Source organism: Tupaia chinensis, unplaced genomic scaffold (assembly GCF_000334495.1).
Source record: "Tupaia chinensis unplaced genomic scaffold, TupChi_1.0 Scaffold000235_1, whole genome shotgun sequence".
Classification (NCBI taxonomy): Eukaryota; Metazoa; Chordata; class Mammalia; order Scandentia; family Tupaiidae; genus Tupaia; species Tupaia belangeri.
In genome coordinates this window covers 4,052,925-4,072,541 of record NW_006159713.1, presented here as the reverse complement: position 1 = coordinate 4,072,541, position 19,617 = coordinate 4,052,925, and the positions used below count along the sequence as shown (strand labels likewise).

Genomic DNA, 19,617 nt, shown 5'->3' with positions numbered 1-19,617 from the left:
TGCAATCAGTGATGGGCACCCAGGGAGAGTTTCAAAGACAATGTGACTGTTTTGTCTTAACTGAGCTGTGTGCACGTAGGTATTCGTTCATTTTATTCTTTAAGAATTATTTTTTATTTAACTTTATTTATTTATTTTATTTATTTTTAATTTTGACCAGAGAGGGACAGAGTGAGGGGAGAAGGGAGTGAGAAAGCAATCTGCCAGGTCCGAGACTCAAATCGCAGTCACCAATGTGGGAGTCCAGTGCCTTAACCACCAGGCCACCTGCTGGACCCCATTCATTTTATTATTATTTACACCAGGAGTCAACAAACTTTTTCTGTAAATGACAGACAGTATTTCAGGCTTTGCAGGCTAAGTGATCTCTGTTACAACTGCTCTCAGCTCTGCTACTGTAGAACAAAAGCAGCACAGACAACACCCAGACACATAAGTGTGGCTGTATTCCAATGAAATTTTCTCTCTTTTTTTCTTTGAAATAATTATTTTATTTAACTTTGTTTATTTCATTCATTCATTCATTCATTCATTTCATTTGACCAGAGAGGGATGAAGAGAGAGAGAGAAAGCAAGAAAGCAAGCTGCCAGGTTCAGGACTTGAACTGCGGTCGACCATGTGGGAGTCTAGCACCCACCTGCCAGACTCTCTAATAAAGAGGCAGCAGGCTCAACTGGATCATGGACCGTAGTCTGCAAACCCCAGACTGGCACCTTTATATATGTCATGCATACTTTTGTTTATGTGTGAAACATTCGGGCCATTTCAAAAGATTTAACACACACAGTAAAAAGCTATCAAATCTATTCCCTAAAATGAAAAGTCCAACACAGCATATTTAAACAATGAACTAAGCACAGAACAATTTCATCTTAAGTCTACAACCTAAACTAAAATCAAAGAGAGTTTCTCTTAAAACTTTTTTCATGCAAGAAAACCTTTCCTACTCATTTCTCACTTCTGCTCTCCTCCTGTATGTACTGAAATATTCGCATCACACTGTATGTGTGCCTATCAAGAAGATGGAAAAATACAGTCATCAGCCCTTTGGTTTCTTTTTCAGCACCTGCCCCACCCTATACCCATTCTTCCAATGTTCCAATTTCCTCCCCCTTAAAATAATGAATTTAAGGTAGAAAGAGATGAGGAAGAATGGAAATTTACAAGAAAGAGAGGATGACTGATAATTGTTACCAAGAAAACATTTTCCCTTTTTGCTCTTAATAGGCTGTAAAGCTGATGCAATTAAATTATAACTATAGCAACTCAGCTGGCATTGCAGGCCTTTCGCTCCAGCAGCATCCTCGCACATAACACAGAGCCTGCATGCTCAAGATTGGGGGTAACTGCAGGCAGCCAGAAGTAGCAGTTCAGGAGCCTGCAGGAAAGGCGAGTTAGCAGAAAGGTCTGAAGGCCTGCTGGGGTGTTGGGGAACAGCAGGCTGCATGTGGCTACAAGGGCAGACTGGGGGTGGGTGAGGGGGAGAGACACCTGCCAGGGTTCTTCTGACTTGGCTTTATTAATGTCAACAGAACCAAGACCAACTAGAATTAAAAAAATAATAATAACAACACTCTGGAGAGATCTACAGAAGAAATTTCCGTAATAGCCTTACTGACCCAACAGATCATCCAAAACATTCAGCTTTCAAAATTAGCTGAAAAAGGAATGTAGCTCTTATCCTCACTCGTATGGCATTAATTATCTAAAAGAGACAATATTCCCACAGTAACACCTAAGTCTTTTTCAAGTTCAAGGAATGAAGATTGAGGTGTCTGACCATTTTTCATATTCCCTACAGAAAATCTCAACGACTTTCCAGATCCACCAAAGGTACAAGTAGCAGCTTCCCCTTCATCCAGGAGGGTGCGCTCTGGACTCATCCTTGCTGGGTGTGAATCCTCGCTTACTACCCACCAGCTGTGTGGTCTCAGAGAGCTACCTGTCATCTTTGAGCCTTTGTTGAATAATGGTAATGGGGGGATCACAGTCACTAAGCAAATCTTAAGTCTAGCCAAGTTTCTGATGTATAGCAACCAGTATAATCATATTTCTTATGAAAAGCAGTCTGATTTATTTTTCCCTGACCCACCTGCCCCCTCCAAATTATAAGTTCCTTTGAGGGCAAAAATCACGTCAAATTCATGAGTAGAGCCTGAGATGGTCTAGGCCTGGAACAGTGGAGACTCTAAACACGTGTTTGTGAAACCAACAGACTACTTACTGCTGTGTAGAGGCAGCAGCTGCTGGCCCAGTCAGCACTTTTATCCCAGTTGCAATCTTGGGGAACTCACCCACATCCCGTTCTCCAACAGCTAGGGGTACTATACTTTCTGGGTCTTTGAGAGGCAGCTCACCAAACCCCTCAATATCCATTAAACAGGATGAATCATTTCCACTTGGATGGCTTCTTGTCACTGACTGCTCATCAGTTTCTTCCAAGTACTCTTAAAAACTCTGCTCATCACTGAGTACTCCCTGGCTTTGAAGGTGGTACTTACCTGTGTGGCCCATGTTTACTAACATACAGATAGGAGTCATTTATGACCCAACAGTCAGAGAAGCCTGTGACCAGTTTCTGTCCCCTCCTACTCTGCTCATCTCTGCCTATGAAACGGGCTCATAGCTTGGTCAGGTGGACAAGTTAAAAACCTGAGGGGCAGGGAGACACAGTAAGGCTGCTGGCCTATTTACAAAATCTCTGAGTTCCTGAGAATCTGGCTTGTGACTATCATTCACAGACTGTATCCAAACTCAAGCCAGGAAAAAAGAACCAGATCCTGCCCCCGGGCCACCCAGTACCAGTACTGTCTCCCCACCAGCACTCACGCTTTGACATCTGCTGTCTCCTGGGACGTGCGTGTGAGGGTACGGGAACGCAGGCGCTCGCCCGCCTGCTGGATCTCCTGTAAGTTCCGTTCCACATGGGGAAGCTCTGAGATGCCCTCAGTCTCAGCGGCAAGCTGTTCAGCTTGCTGAAGGAGCTCACCAAACCCCTCAGTATCCATTGGAGATGCAGATCCTAGATGGGAGAGAAAAAAAGAAGAGACTCAAATCAAGGGAAAGCGAGGCTTCAAACACTGCCTGAATCTGTTGCAAGCTTAACGAAACAGTAGGACTTTTTATAAACAGACAAGGAGACAGCTCATCAACAAGCAGGATTTGTTCCTGAACATAGCCCAAGAACAGGCTTGACAGAAAAAATGACTCAGACCGTGAAGAAGCAGATCAGTTCTGTGCATATTGACAGCCTCAAGATTGATATCTGCCACCAGAACAAATACAAAGATATTAAGTCACAGACCCGAATTCCTGCTTTGACCTTCCACAGACTCAGAGCAGATAAGGAAATGGAAGCCACTGTGACAACCTCTGGGAGAATTAAAAAACAAATACCCTGCCCCTCCTATCTTTCCATCTGCCTTAGAAAAACACCACCGACTTGGGGCCAGCAGATGGCATAGTGGTTCTGGCACTGGACTCCCACATGGCCAACTTAGGTTCTAGTACCAGACCCAGTGGCTTGAAAATCATACCAGGCACATCCATGTGCATGCCCAAAATTCCAGGAGGAGAATGGAGGAAAAGGGACCGTGGCATGACCATCCCCGAGTAGGGAAGGAGGTTTACTTTCCCTCTCATTGTCTCTGTTTCTCTCTGGTGAGTATACACGCCCTGTGGCAAAATCTTTTTAAAATGTTTTTTTTAAAAAAACTCACCACCTGAAAAGAGTGCCAGGCAACTGATAAAGCCTTATTTCATAAGATCCTCACAACAACCCTGTGAGGCTCCTGAAGAGGCAGAAGCCAAGTTCGGTTCACAGACGCTCAGTTACATGCCCAGAATACTCTCTGCTACAACTTGGTTGAACGAAGGCCAGAAATACATAGATCTTCTTCTGCATAACTCCCCACACTTCCTTTCCACATTATTCTCACACACCTGCTCTTTAAAACATTCTTTTTTTATTCATGTCCAAGTCTCCATTCATACACTATTTTGCTTACAAGGACACTAAGGGCAGAGAGCCATGTCTACTTGTTATATATGACATCCAAGAGATTAGACTTCATTACTATTATACCCTCACTTTTAGAAATATCTTTACTACTAATAATTACACAATATAAATAGCAGTTAGCTTCTAGATCATGAATATTATTAAGAGCACCTATTTCACCAAAAATGATTAAGAAAAGCTCTACAAAACTTGCTGATAGCAAGTGGTATAGTGGTTAAGGCACTGGACTCTCACAGGATCAACTGTGTGGATCAAGTCCCAGACCCAGCAGCTTGAGGAACACACAGCGTCCTTGTATGTAAGTGCCCAAAATCCAAGAGGAGAATGGAGAAGGGACTAAAGTGTGGCCAACTCACCTAGGAGTTTCCTTCTGTCTCTTTGTGCCTGTCTCTAGCGAGCATACATGCCCTATAGCAAACTTAAAAAAAAGAAAAAGCGCTGACATTCAACAAATATACATTTACAAATCTTATATATGCTATAAAAGTACCACCACCAGGACCAGCAGGTGGCGTGGTGGTTAAGGCGTTGGACACTCCCACATGACCGACCAGGGTTCGAGTCCTGAATCTGGTGGCTTGCTTTCTCACTTCCTTTCTCTCTCGCTTCTCACCGTCTGTCTCTCTCTGGTCAAATTAAAAAATAAATGAATGAATAAATTAAAAATAAAATAAATAATTATTTAAAAAAAAGTACCACCACCATAAAAAAATTCATAGAACTTAAGAACAAAATCATTTATTAGAAAAAGAATAAAGCTCTTTAAATAGAAGCTCTTGTTGAGTATATTTTTTTCTTTGTTTTAAACCCAGGGATATTGCATATGTGAAATTCCATTGGTTTAAAATTGTGTTATAATGTTAATGTAATATATAATTATATTTCAGCTATGAAACACAGGTTACTGTTAAAAGGGCACCCTTACTGCCATAAATCCACAGCAGGAGAACAAGAACTTTTTAAAATGAGCATTAAAGGACATTAACTTTAAAGGCAAAGGCATAAGGTTAAAACAAAAATAGCTCAGCTGGAGTAAACATAAAAACACTTTGGTATTTTTTATGAAGTTCCAAGCTGGTTTTAATTTTTAACAAAAATTCATAGACTCAATAACTCTTTAACCTCTTTTCCAGAAAAATCATTGTAATTTTTTTGACCCAATACAATCAGGCTGTAACTAGCAATCTTTCTGTAGAAAAATGGGGATGGCAAAACTAGGCAGGTATTCTTGGAGACAGAAAAGGAAACAAGAGAGTATTTTTGTTGTTACATTTGGTTTTTTTTTAGGTTATTTCCATAGGCCGTGTGTGTGCACTGGGGAGACAGACAGTGGAAGAGTAAGAAATTACCCCTCCCCAGGGGAGGGGGTGGCCACACCGCAATCTCTTTCTCCATTCTCCTCTCAGGATTGATAGCATTATTATCCAGCACTCTTTTCAATCTGCTGGGTCTAGGACTTGAATTGCGGTCAGCCATGTGGGAGTCTAGCACCTTACCCACTACTCCACCTGCTGGCGTGTGGTCCTAGAAAAGAGTATGTATAGAGGTTTTTTGCCTTAGGGAACGTGTGCTTGCTGCTGAGAGCCAGTGAAAGGGTGACCCCCCCTCACTGTTTTAAACTGCTCCTTCCGGATGGAAAGTCCATTACTCAGTTAAATGGGCAAACCCTTGACAGCCACCATGACTCAACCCACAACCAACTGGCCAGCCAAGCCTTTCACACCCACCTTCAAAGTGCTTGTGGAGTCACCTCTGGCTCTCCACTTCCCCTAGACTCTTCAGTACCCTCCCTCTCTGTTCTCCCCACTTTAGTCTCTGCCTCCTACAGTCATTCCCACCTTGCAGTGAGGGATCCCTTCACAGTCAGATCACATCCCTCCTCTGCTTCAACCTTTCCTAACTAGTTGAAGCCCCTGAGAAGCCCCACCTTCCCTTATCACCTAGACCTGTCAGCAGCCCTGTTCTCTTGCCCTCCCTGGACTCCAGTCACCCTGGAGCTCCTTGCTGGTGTCAATGGACAAAGCAATTCCTACTCTGGCACCTTTGCACTCCAGGTTTCCTCTATGAGAATGCTCTTCTTCCTCTAGCTACTCTCATGGCCGATTCCCTTACCAGTTCTTCAACTGTCACCTTGCCTTTGAGGCCAACTTAGAACACGTTACTTAAAAAGTCCAAAGCAGGCCAACCACTGGTGTGATGGTTAAAGCAGCTGGCACCTACACGGCTGCTAATTGGTGGTTCGAATCCCAGGCCCAACAACTTAAAAAAACACACCAGGCATGTGTGTATGCATGCGTGTGTGCGCGTGTGTGCGCGTGTGTGCACGTGTGTGTGCATGTGTGTGTGTGTGTGTGTGTGTGTGTGTGTGTACTCAAAACCCCAAGAGGAGAAGGGATTGCAGGGGTGGTCATCTACCCTGGGGGAGTGACTTCTCACTCCACACCCCAACCCCTTGTCTTTCTCTGGTGAGTGCAAATGCCCAATAGCAAATTGGGAGGAAAAAAAAAAAAAAGAAGTGGTGTCACCCATCCCCATCCCAGCACTGCTCCATGTCTGCCACCTCTGCCAGCATGTAAGCAACACAAGGACAGTGTTTTGTTCACTGATGTACACCAAGCTCCTACAACAGTCCTAGCACATCGTAGGTGCTCCTTTGTTGAATGAATAGGAGTTTTATTCTTCCATTTGTGAAGAAGCTGTCCTTCTAGAAAGCTTCCTCCACTCCCCTGCCAAATCAGCACCCACTGGCAAGCAGAGACCTGAGCAAAAACATTCCCTTCCAACTCTAATACCAACTGATACTTAACATTTCTGAGCTGCACAGCATAAGGCAGTGACATAAAAATGGCATGAATTCAGATCACACTTGGTCCAGATCAGTGTTTTCCCTCTCAATACCGTGACAAAACCCGGTGATATTTTAAAAGAAATAGACAAGTTTTCAGGTAAACAGAATTCCAAACCAAACAATAAATAGATAAATAAATAGAAAAAATTCTGCTGTATAACTTCGAAAACAAGCTAAGGGTCAGGTGGTGGTGCAGTGGTACACAGCTGGACCCACATGGGAAAGGTCCTGAGTTTGCACCTCAGGACTTCCTTGAGCAAGCTGCCCACATACGTGTCCATGATTCGGGCTGGCTGACACTGGGTGTGGATCAGGGTGTGAGAACCCTTTTGGGGATGCCTGTCTCTTCTCTCTTGCTTGCTTGCTCGTTCGCTCGTTCGCTCTCTCTCCCCCCTTAATGGAATAAATAAACTTAGAAAGGAAGGAGAAGGAAGGAAGAAAAGAAGTTTATTCCGTGTCTGCCTGAGGAAAAAAGAGACATTTATAATACCATATTTGGGGAAAATTGTCTGTCCTGCACTGTAACTCAACCTACTGAAATTAATTGAAAAGTTTGAAGTTTCTAAATCTATATCTTAATGTAGCTGTCATCTCATTTCATTACAATTTTCAATATATGGGGCCAGCCAGGTAGTGTGGGGATTATGGCAGATGGACCCCACATAGCCAACTCCCTGGCTAAAGTCCTGGACCTGGCAGCTTACAACGCCATTCTGGGCACGTGTATGTGCATGTCCAAAATCCCGAGAGGAGAACAGAGAAGGGAATGCAGTGTGGTCAGCCCCTGGATGGTGATTTTTCACTTTCTTTCTCTGTCTCTGTCTCTCCAGTAAGCACCCATATCATATGGCAAAACTAAAAAATAAATAAAAATTCAATTTATGGTTGATTTCATAAACTTCAGGACAATTTTTTATGCCTTCCACAAAATAAATATCAACAATTTAGCAATAAAATATACAAGGAGAAGGGACTGCAGCATGGTCGGGGGATGAATTTTTTCCTAAATCTATGTTGACCCAAGATATTGAAAACTGATCATGAAAATAACCTTACTAGCTCTGTTCAAAAAAGATAAACAAAATGACTGGGCTGGGAGGGGGGACACTAAAGTCCAAGCTTTGCGCTGGGAACATCTGGCCCTGTGAAAACTGTACACAACTGCACCCATGGGAACTGTGGAGAAGGAAGTCAGGAAGAAAGCCACGCTAAGAACCCAGGGAAGCAGGACCTGGAACAGTCAATGTAGCCAATTTGGGACTAGGCAGGAAAGGGCCAGCAAGACAGACTAACAGCACTAGGGCTTCTCCAGGCGGCAATGACTGTGCCTCTGGGTGTGATTGTGAGAGGCATTTAAGAGCACGGACAGACACAGGCACTTCACAGAGCAACACAGGGCTCCGCGGCCCTGAGCAACAAACTGCTCTCCCTGTGCCACTTGGCGGGAGTCCTACTGAGCCTCCAGACTTCAACCACCTGGGCAACTGAGAGCATTAAAATGAAGGACAAACCTATCATTGCTGTTACGAGACAGGGCTGGTGACCCTGGCAGGGGAGAGAGACAGAAACGGCGTGAGAAAGGTTCTAAGGGGTTGGTAGCACTCTGTTTTTTTTTGGAGAGATTTTCACTGTAGGGTGCGTGCGCTCACCAGACAGACAGAGAGAGACATAGAGACAGAAAGCGAGAAATCACCCCCCAGGGGGGATGGTCACGCCGCAATCCCTTCTCCTCCATTCTCCTCTCGGGCTCTTGGGCACACACGCACACGCGCCCGGCATGAGTTTTAAGCCACCGGGTCCGGGACACGAACCGCGGTCGACTACGTGGGAGTCCAGCGACATAGCCATTACGCTAACTGCTGGTTCCCAGCACTCTGTTTTTTTGACCTGAGTGCTGGTTAACGCCATCAATATAGACTCAGGATTTGTATGCTTTTCTGACTGTACATCACTTCAATACAAAGAGCACCTGGCCTCCAAAGGACAAAGACCCATTGTTTTTCAAGGCTGCAGTAAGGTACCCTACTATGCTAAAAACAAGGAGTGGGAAGTTCTCATGGCCTATTAATAGATCTCTTTACCACACCAAGATACTGGGCAAATTAACTAAAGGAAAAATTAAGGCCCCCAGTTTTAGCGAAACAGCTCCCACCTAGAGCTAACCAAGAGCTGGTCAGGCTTTCCTTTCGTCATACTAATCTGCGTTCACCTGTCATTCAGGGTCCAAAAAACATACCCCTTTGGGGTACATCAACATGCTTAAACAAGAAAACAAGATCCCCAATCTGTATATAGCATGAAATAAATTAAATATAAACGCAGAACAAAAATCAACCAAATAATTTCAGTTCACTTGTTACTAACACGTGAATCTTAATTATGAAAAAAAAAAAGTTCATTTCTATATCCCAATATAACCATGTTAAAAATTTAATCAAGAGACCAGCAGGTGGAATGGTGGTTAAGGCACTGAACTTTCCCACGGCCAACCGTGGTCCAACTCCCGGACCTGGAGACTTCCTTCCTCTCTCTCTCTCTCTCTCCATGCCCTATAGCAAAATTAAAATAACAATAGGGGTTAGCAGATAGTGTAGCAGTTACATCGCTGGACTCCCACCTGGCCAACCATAGCTGAGTCCTGGAATTGGTGGCTTAAAACTCACACTGAGGGGACGAGCAGTTGGTGTAATGGGTATGTTGCTGAACTCCCATGTAGTTGATCACGGTTCGAGTCCTGGACCCAGGCACATATGTGTGCTTGCCCAAGATCCCAAGAGGAGAAGGGATGGCGGCCTAGCCATCCCCTCGTTGGGTGATTTCTCGCTTTTTCTCTCTCTTTCTGGCGAATGCACATACCCTATAGCAAAAACCTCTCCCAAAAAAAAGAAAAAGAAAAAACTCACACCAGATGCATGTGTGTGTGCCCAAGATGTCAGGAGAAGAATGAATTTCAGTGTAGCCACTCCCCCTACGAGGGGGGGGGGGGTTTTTTTTTTTTCCCTTTCCCACTGTCTCCTCTCTCTTTCTCTGTTCAATAAGCTCACATGCCCTAAGGCAAAAACCGTTAAAAATAATAATGACTAATAAATAAATAAATATTTTTTTAAATTTAATTAAGCCAAAAGAGCAGTAGTTACTTAAATACTTAAATATTCAAACTGCCGAGTACTTCTAAACCATTTAAAATCAGTATCATCAGAGTGGCCCCTTTGATAGTCTGTCACAGTATTCCTGCTTGTGGTATTAAAATATCTATACATCTGCTTTCTGGTACTAATTAGTAGTCTGTTCACTTCCTTTATTTTTAAGGTATTAACCACAAGTATACTAGAATACCTCTTTTCATTTTCTCAGGGCTTGTGATCTCCCAAACTGGGGAATCATGAGTTCTTCAAAGACTATTAGGTTATCCTAGAAATAGCTGTTCCTCACCAGTTCTCTTAAGTCTATATTGCTTCCAGGATACGGTCCAGAAAATTAAAGCCTTTCGAGCCTCAAAGTGGACAGGAAACAAAGGGAAAACTAAAGAACCTTAGAGACAACCATCCTAAATCTGTCTGGCCAACCTGGCCCAGTTTCTCATCTTTGAGACTGGTCTTCTAGGGCAAGTGTTGGCAAGCTTTTTCCTGTAAAGGTACAGTCAATATTTTGGGCTTTGTTGACCAGTCTGTCACAATCACTCCAGTCTGTCACTGCGGCCTGAAAGCAGCATAGATACTATGTAACTAAATGAGCATGGCTGCTGCGCTCCAATAAAACTTTAATCATGAATACTGAAATTCAAATTTCAAATTTCCAGGTGTCATAAAATATCATTCTTTGCATTTTCTTTTCAACAATTTAAAGGTGTAAAAACTCACTAGCTTTTTTTCCATGAGCCAGAGTTTGCCAACCCCTGGCCTAGGGGATCTGAGCTCAACCTGATCTATGAATCCCGGTTCAGGGCTTACTAGCTCTGTGCCTTTGGCAAAGCTACCACAGGTCCCCGCAGAGAACACTGGTATGGAGATTAAATGAGTGATACAGTAGGCCTGTTGTCATTCTCTTTTCTTCTTTAAACTAACTGAACAGTATATATACATATTTTTTTTAGAGGTTTTTGCTATAGGGCTTATGCACTCGCCAGAAAGGCAGAGAGAGACAGAAAGCGAGAAATCCCCCCCCAGGTGGGATGGCCATCCCCCATTCCCTTCTCCTCCATTCTCCTCTCAGGATCTTGGGCACGCACGCACACATGCCTAGTGTGAGTTTAAGCCACCACATCCGGGACTCAAACTGTGGACTACCACATGGGAGTCCAGCAACATAGCTATTACGCCAACTGCTGGTCTCTAAACAGTATATTTGAGGAAGAAAATCTGTCTTGTAAATGAAGAAATGTATGTCCTGGGGGACAGCCCATGGCTGGTTGAGGTGGCTGGATCCCACCTGGTAGACCATGCAGTTCAAGTCCCAGGCCCAGCAGCTTATAAAAACACACCAGCCCTGTGTCTCGGGTTGTGTGCATGCACACCCAAATTCTTGAAAGGAGGGGAAAATAGAGAAGACAGAACTGCAGCATGACCATACTTGGAGAGCATACGTGCCCTCTGGCAAAATTTTTTCTAAAAGTGTGTTCATTTGTGTGTATGTGTGTGTTTATCTCCTATAAATGTTCTGACCTTACACGCGAGCTGCTAGAGAACTCACTGCCCTTTTCAAGCATAATGCAACATATTAAATCCACATAAATCTCCCCTTTTTCTTCTCACCCACAATCCAAACAGAACAGTTATTCAAGAAATACAAAGGACTGAGAAAGAGATGAAAGGATAAGGACAAGGCCAGCTGTCTCTTCTTCGGTGTTAAAGGAATCTCTCTCAATTCAATGCTTTGCACAGGATATGACATCAACTACTTTGTCTGCAGAATTTCAATAAAATCAAACAATACTTATTAACACTCCCTGAAGAATTTTAATTCACTATATACCCAAATATTGTCTCTTTCGACTATAAAGATCCTGCAACCTAACAAAGACAGTTAACACTATTTTTTTGTATGTTGTTATGTATGCTTTTTTCTTCAAAATGTACAATGTTCTTTTTTCATTTTAATATGACAATCAAATTAAAATTTTAAGATGTTTTAAATGAAATCGTTAAGCAGAAGACTGGTCTCACAACACTTAACGGTCTGGATTTAAAATAAACCAGTGTTTAAATCCAGACCGTTCACTTACTGGCAGAAAACATATGAATTTACCCCTAGATAAAATCTAAATCTCTCCATCGCAATTTCTTCATATATAAAAAAATGAATCCCTACCAACTTCAAGGGGGTGAGTCACAGAGAGTATTTTATAAACTCTGCTAATTTATAGCATTGTAAAATACTATTTTAGCTTTTTTTTCGAAGTTGCCAATTTGGCAACATTATGTCATTTAATTATAAACGTCTCTGCTTCAAAGTATCTCCTAGTAAATATTTGATACATGATCATTTAATTACAATTTTATATCATTCAGTAAGAACTTTTGAAAGACAAACACAGTTTTTATTATAAATCCAAATTTCCACAATGAAGGTGAAATTCTAAAGAAATTCAGGTCGGGGCCAGCAGACAGTGCAATGGTCACGTCACTGGACTCCCACATGGCCGCCCACGATTCGAGTACTGGACCTGATGGCTTGAAAATCACGCCAGGCACATGTGCATGGGTGCTCAAGATCCCAGGAAGAGAATGGAGAAGGGATCGCAACGTGACCATCCCCCCGGGGGCTGATTTCTCACTCTCCCACTCACTGTCTCTGTGTTTCCCTCTCCTATGAGCACATACACCCTATGGCAAAAACCTCTAATAAAAAAGAGAAGACATTCAGGAGGCCAGGCAGCAGATTAAGAGCTGCATAGCTGGAGTCCCATGGAAAAGGTCCTAGGTTCCAAATATAAAAAGGAAATATTGCATTTACCTTCAAGTAGAAATCCTGCCCTCAAACCTTTGCACTCATTAGTCTTTGAAGGATTAAAACATAAGAACAACGTCCAACATTTAACACCAGATATTAATGAGGAAAGCTTCAGTTTTAAACTGAAAGTTTAAAACTAGCCCTGTGGGAACCAGCAGTTAGCGTAATGGCTATGTCGCTGGACTCCCACGTAGTCGACCGCGGTTCGTGTCCTGGACCCGGTGGCTTAGAACTCACGCCGGGCGTGTGTGCGTGCGTGCCCAAGATCCCGAGAGGAGAATGGAGGAGAAGGGATTGCGGCGTGACCATCTCCCCGGGAGGTGATTTCTCGCTTTCTGTCTCTATGTCTCTCTCTGTCTGTCTGGTGAGCGCACGCGCCCTACAGTGAAAATCTCTCCAAAAAAAAAAAAAAAACAAAAAAACTAGCCCTGTTCTCTCTTCTTTTGAATATGCAAACTATGGTTCGGTGACAATATCATTTCACTTTTTACTGTATTTGTCGGCTATCAATTACAATGACAACCAAAAAGAAAATTCCATCTTGGCAGATGCTATTGTTTCGGATGCCAGTGGAAGAGGAGAGAACAAATAAAATAACACGTCACTAGACAATTCTTTACAGTCCTGCGAAACTAAGTAAAAGAGAAGTGAACCTAAGCATTACCTAAAAGGTAAGGTTCTGCAAAAAACGAAGAACTGAGATAAATTAACCTAGACAGGAGAGCGAGACCTGGGTGATTCAGTAGCAGCAGTGCCCTCGATGACTCACTGTGTGCAGGAAGCAATGCGTACTGCCAGCTTTCCTGATACATACAACATCATTTGGACTATTTCGCCCTCAATGAGCAAAGAAAAGTAACCTGGCATCACAGAGAAACACGAATTAGCCACATAAGGAACGTTCTGATAAAGGCTGTGCACTCCAGCCTGGCTCCAGCCCACAACAGCCATCTGACCCTGGGACTCAATCTTCTCTGAATTCCAGTCTCACCACCAGTGAGATGAGGGGGTTGTCGCAGGTGATTCCTAAAGGCCTACCCACTAAGAAGAATCTATGAATGTTGAGATATTTGTCTTCAAGCTCACTTAATGCTTCTTGGAAGAGTCCCATTTCAGTGGCAATGGAAATGACCTGTATATAGATCCTAATCAGGACACAGGTCCCATTTCACGACTGGCATAGACGGGGTGGGTCACCTAGTCTGCTCCAAAAGGCCTTTGGTTCCAGCCCTGACTCTCCTCTCAAACCACCGGTTCTCAACTGCGGGTGATTCTATACCCAAGGGGACATTTGCAATATCGACACATTTTTGTTTGTTACGACTTGGGGGCAACAGGAGCACTTAATTCATTTAGAGGGTAGAGATACTGCTAAACACCCTACAATGCACAACCCAGCCTTCATTAATTGGCCCAAATTACCATTAATGACCAGGCTGAGAAACCCTTCTGCAAACCAAGGGAGGCTTTTTTGTCCTGTGGGCTATGACACCAGCATCAGACACACTAGGGAACTCTTAGAAATACATACATATATATTTACGTGTGTGTGTGTGTGTGTGTGTGTGTATTTTGTTTTGTATTGAAGTTTTCACCATAGGGCATCTGTACTCACTGGAGGGAGGGAGAGAGAGAGGAAAAGTGAGAAATCACTCTCAGGGAGGGAGAGCCACATCACAATCCCTTGTCCTTCACGTTCCTCTTGGGATTTCGGGCACGCATGCACACGTGCATGATCAGCATGATTTTTAAGCCACCAGGTCCGAGTTCGGGGACTCAAACTGCATTAGGCCATGAGGGAATCTAGCACCTTAACCACCACACCACTAGCTGGCCCCTACGTGTATTATTTTTTTAATATAAGAAAAACACTATATAGTTTATAACGTAAGAAAAGCACTTATATCTCACTATAAAAAATTCTAACAAAAATCTGGATTTCCCCTCCCAAATAATTTTATCCCAAATGGGTTTTTGGTTTGTTTCGTTTTCATGGTAGTATATTTATACCCTGGTATATCACACAACAATGAAAAAGGCTAAACTTGGATCAGCCAGTGGTGTGGTGGTTAAAGCAGCTGTAACCCACATGACCAACTGTGCGCTTTGACCAACCAGACCCAGCACCTTGAAAAACACACTGGTACATGAGCGTGCATGCCCAAAATCCCAAGAGGAGAATGGAGGAGAAGGAACTGCAGGATGGCCAACCCCCATGGAGGGTAATTTCTCATTTTCTCCCCCTGCCCCCTCAAGCACACACACCCTTATAGCGAATTAAAAGGAAAAAGAAAAAAGAGAAAGACCAGACTGTATCTACATTAACAATGTGAATGAATTTCAGAGATACAGTGGTGAACTCAAAAAGCCAGATAGAAAAAAAAATACACACTGTACAATTCCACTTAAATGGACCTTCAAAGTAAAAGAAACTAATCAGTGGTGCCAGAAATCAAAATACTGGTCCTCCCTGGGAGCATGAGGAGAGTACCAACTAGGAAGGAGCCCAACAGAACTTTCTAGGTACCACAGACTGAACCGTGCTTCCCTCCAAATTCACATGCAGAACCCTATGCTCCAATGTGATGCTATCTGGAGACAGAGGTCTTAGGAGGTAATTCGATTCTGATGAGGTGCAGAGGGTGGGGTCCTCAGGACCGTATCAGAGTCCTTTCTAAGAAACAACAGGGCCAATTCAGCGGCACAGCAGTAACACGCTCCTGATGCAAAGACGAATCCACCCAGAAAATTGCAGGTTCGGTCCCCAGTCAACCTGGTCACATCCGGTGTGTGTGCCCAGGATCCTAACTGAAAAGGCTGGGAGGAATGGGAAGTGAGACCCCACTAAGGGTGCTTGTCTTTCTCTCTATCACTTTCATGAAAGAGATACGGTTTTTTAAAATGTTTGGAAAAGAAAAGACATAAAGGGGACCAGCAGTTAGCATAATGGCTATGTCGCTGGACTCCCATGTAGTCAACCGCGGTTCGCGTCCCGGATCCGGTGGCTTAAAACTCAACACCGGGCGCATGTGCATGCGTGTCCAAGATCCCGAGAGGAGAATGGAGAAGGGATTGCAGTGTGGCCATCCCCCCTGGGGGGTGATTTCTTGCTTTCTGTCTCTGTCTTGTCTGTCTGGCGAGCACACATGTCCTATAGCAAAAACCTCTTAAAAAAAAAAAAAAAGACATAAAGAACTTGCCTTCCCCGACCTACTCTCCCCCTCCTGCACGCACAGCAAGGAAAGGCCATGTGAGCCGAGAGCAAGCAGCCGAACTGTAGCCATCTACAAGCCGGCAAAGGGGCCCTTGCTGAAATACAACCATGCTGGCACCCTGATCTTGCACCCTGATCTCAAACTGCTAGCCTCCAAAACTGTGAAACAGGACATTTCTGTTGTTTAAGCCACCCAATCTACAGTATTTTGTTCTGGGAGGCTGAGCTGACAAAGACACTGGGGTACTGGAAATGTTCTGTCTCCTTACAGATAGTGGTCACAGTGCTCTAAGTCACTGAGTTGTGCACGCGACGTTTGTTCAGTTTCTAGAGGAAACATCAACACAGCAAGAAAGGTACCTTAGCGTCGCCTCCACCAAGCCGAGAATTGGGAGATTTTTACTTTTCTCCTTTTATACAACCTGTCAGCCTTAATTCTTCTCATAAATATATGTAACCTTATATAATTTTTAATAACTTATTAATTTTTAACTGCTCTAAATCCCCCGCTTCACAGTGTTTGTCTCGCCACTGCTCCTGAACCCTCGATGGCGATGACGGGCAAATCCACACCTGCTCCCTCGCAATCAAACGCCAACCTGGAGTCTTCCCGGTGCCGCCTGTGCACTTCCTCTCCAGAGCTTAACTGTCACACCCACATGTCTCAAAATGCAGTTATCCACCCCCAACCACCAGCACCATCACCATCACCACCTCCTGCCCCCAACTCCTCCACCTCTGCCTCCTGGCTTCTCTCTCAGGTTCTAACTCGCCCTTCTCCTTTGCATCTGTGCAGGACCTAAGTGTTTCCTTACAGGTATCTCCCGCTCTCCGGACTCGAAACTACACATAGATACAGTTTTGGAGAACAAGCAGGTAGGGATTCTTCATACTCTAAACTATGGCTACTGGTTTAGATAGTAAGGGATACTTTTATTCTTGCAATGCCCTTTAACTGTTGTTTCCATTCCCCTCACTAGTAAGACCTTTGAGTCCATACCCTTAGAGGCTAAAAACATGGTCTCCCTTCTTCCGGCCCCTCCAACGCCATGTCACACTGCTCTCTGTGGCCAGCTCTTTTTCTTTCTTTTTTTTTTTTTTAAGAATTATTTATTTAGTTTTATTATAATTGTTTCTTCTCTTTTTTTTTCACTCTTTCATATAATTTTATTTTCTCCCTTCAACCATGCTAATAATGATATCCAAATTCTGTCTTAACTGGTGGGTCTGTAGACACAGGCTTATCCATCCCACTGACTGGCAAGGCCAATGCTGCTTCTTGAAATGGCCCCACCATGGATCCTCTGGTCACCCAACACCAGTCGCCCCCTTGCCTGGCTTCATCTTCACTGTATTGTGTGGCCACTTCACTGAATCTCATTCCAGACTTTAACTTTTCCACGGCTTCTATAATTTTGCTGTGTTTTTCATATAGAATGTGTCTGACCTTTACTGCACTGCCACCACCGTTGGGACCCTGTGACTTCTTATCAGCAGTGTCACCCCCAGACACCGCTCCTGCTTTACCCCTTTTCCAGAACCACTTTTTCCTTTGGGCGGCATCTTCAAGACTTGCGGATCTCTCTCTTTTTTTAATTTATTTGCTATAGCGCATGTGCACTCACCAGAGACAGACAGAGAGATAAAGTGAGAAAGCAAGTCACCAGGTCCGGGACTCGAACCACAGTCTGTCATGTGGGAGTCCAATGCCTTTACCACGTCACCTGCTGGTCCCACCTCAATCTTTCTAATATCGCTTTCTTTATGTTGCTCCTGCCCAAAAGGAGCAACTGGCTCCCACTCACAAGGATCCAAATGAGGTACTGTTTTCGACTTTCTACCTCCCAGAATAAACCCTGTGTGCCACTCACTTGACTTACAGTCCCTGACCATCCTTGAATATGCTCTATGCTCTTGCTCACGTCATTTTTTCCAAACAGGAACACCAACCCAAACTTCCGCCTACCCACTTTCCAAGAGCTCCAGCCAGCTCCTCTACTCTCTAGCTGGGTGACTCTGGGCCTCAACTGGAAAATGGAAAAATAACTGTTCCTGCCACCTAGTGACCACTTGACAAAATATTAGCTGTTACTGTTACCCCTTATTCGAGTCTTACCTAGTTTTCCTCAAGACCCATCCAACAGAAATTTCCCTGTACCTAAATGTCTTTCTACCCCATCTATTTATCTGCCTGACAATGAGAAGTAACAGCCATCATTTCTAAAGCACGGGCTGTTTCCAAGTCCCCACCAAGGGCTTTACTTACATAATCTAAGGTATTCTCACAGCAGCCCTCTGGTGTCCAGACCTGCTGTTTTCCCTGGCTTCATCGTTTCAGAAAATAGCACCTCTGCTCCAGGTAGTTCAAGCCTAAAACCTTGGCATCGCCCTTGACTTTATTCTCTTCTTGTACTCTCCATCAGCAATTCATGACTGCACCAAATTTATTATTGAGAGACATGTATACATGAGTCAGACCAATTCTTGTTTCTCCCACCGCTATCGCCGTGGTCCAAGTCACATCATGTATCACAGATGGATTGCACAGGAGCCTCCTGACTGGCTTCCCTGTTACTGTGTCCCCACCTGCTTCCCAGTCTGTCCCATACAGTGGAGAAAATGAGCCTTTGAAAAAGCTCAATTCTTCAATAGCTCCCATCACTCGCAGACTAAAATCCAAAGCCCTTACTTAAACTGTGAAGCCTACATGACCAGTCCCCTGTCCCAACCCCTTCCGCTATGTCTCACCAAGAAAATGTGCTTTTTTTTTTGGAGAGGTTTTTGCCATAGGGCGTGTGTGCTCCCCAGACAGACAGAGAGATAGAAAGCGAGAAATCACCCCCCAGGGAGGATGGCCATGCCGCAATCCCTTCTCCTCCATTCTCCTCTCGGGATCTTGGGCACGCACACACACGCGCCCGGCATGAGTTTTAAGCCACCGGGTCCGGGACTCGAACCACAGTCCACTACATGGGAGTCCAGTGACATAGCCATTATGCTAACTGCTGGTCCTGAAATGTGCTTTTTCAGATCCTAGTCTTCTTTTTTTTAAGAAAAAAGAATGATTTGTTTTTTTTTTTTTTTTTAATTTGACCAGAGAGAGAGAAAGAGAAAGTGAGAAAGCAAGCTGCCAGGTCTGGGACTCAAACTGCGGTCAACTATGTAGGAGTCCAATACCCTAACCACTGCACCCAGTACTCCAACCACTGTGCCATCTATCAACCATCCTCCTCCCCCGCCCATTCTTCTTCTCATAAGCTAAATACACTGCTGCTTCAGGGCTGTTGTAGTCACCATTTTTCCCTTAGGTTTTGCCAGAGGGTGCCTCCTCTTGCCAGTGAGAAACAGAGGGAAAGTGAGAAATCACCGGCAAGGGGGATGGCCACATTGCAATCCTTTTCTCCTCCATTCTCCTCCCAGGATTTTAGGAACCCACACTTGCACTCCTGGCATGATTTTCAAGCCATCAGGTCTGGGACTCAAAGGGCTATCAGCCATATGGTTTGACAGCCAGTACCTTAACCACCACGCCACCTGCTGGCCCTGTATTCACTATTTCCTGTGCATCTGCAGGGACATTCTTC

General features: G+C 44.1%; 1 protein-coding gene across 1 annotated transcript in view; it reads right to left on the bottom strand.

Annotated features, from left to right (window-relative positions):
- Window positions 1-19,617, bottom strand: part of NUP93 (nucleoporin 93) — a 118,998-nt gene that overhangs the window by 93,631 nt on the left and 5,750 nt on the right. The window contains exon 2 of the mRNA XM_006148401.2: window positions 2,831-3,023. Coding sequence (XP_006148463.1) covers window positions 2,831-3,009 — 179 coding nt within the window. The 5' untranslated portion in view covers window positions 3,010-3,023. The remainder of the gene's footprint in view (window positions 1-2,830; window positions 3,024-19,617) is intronic.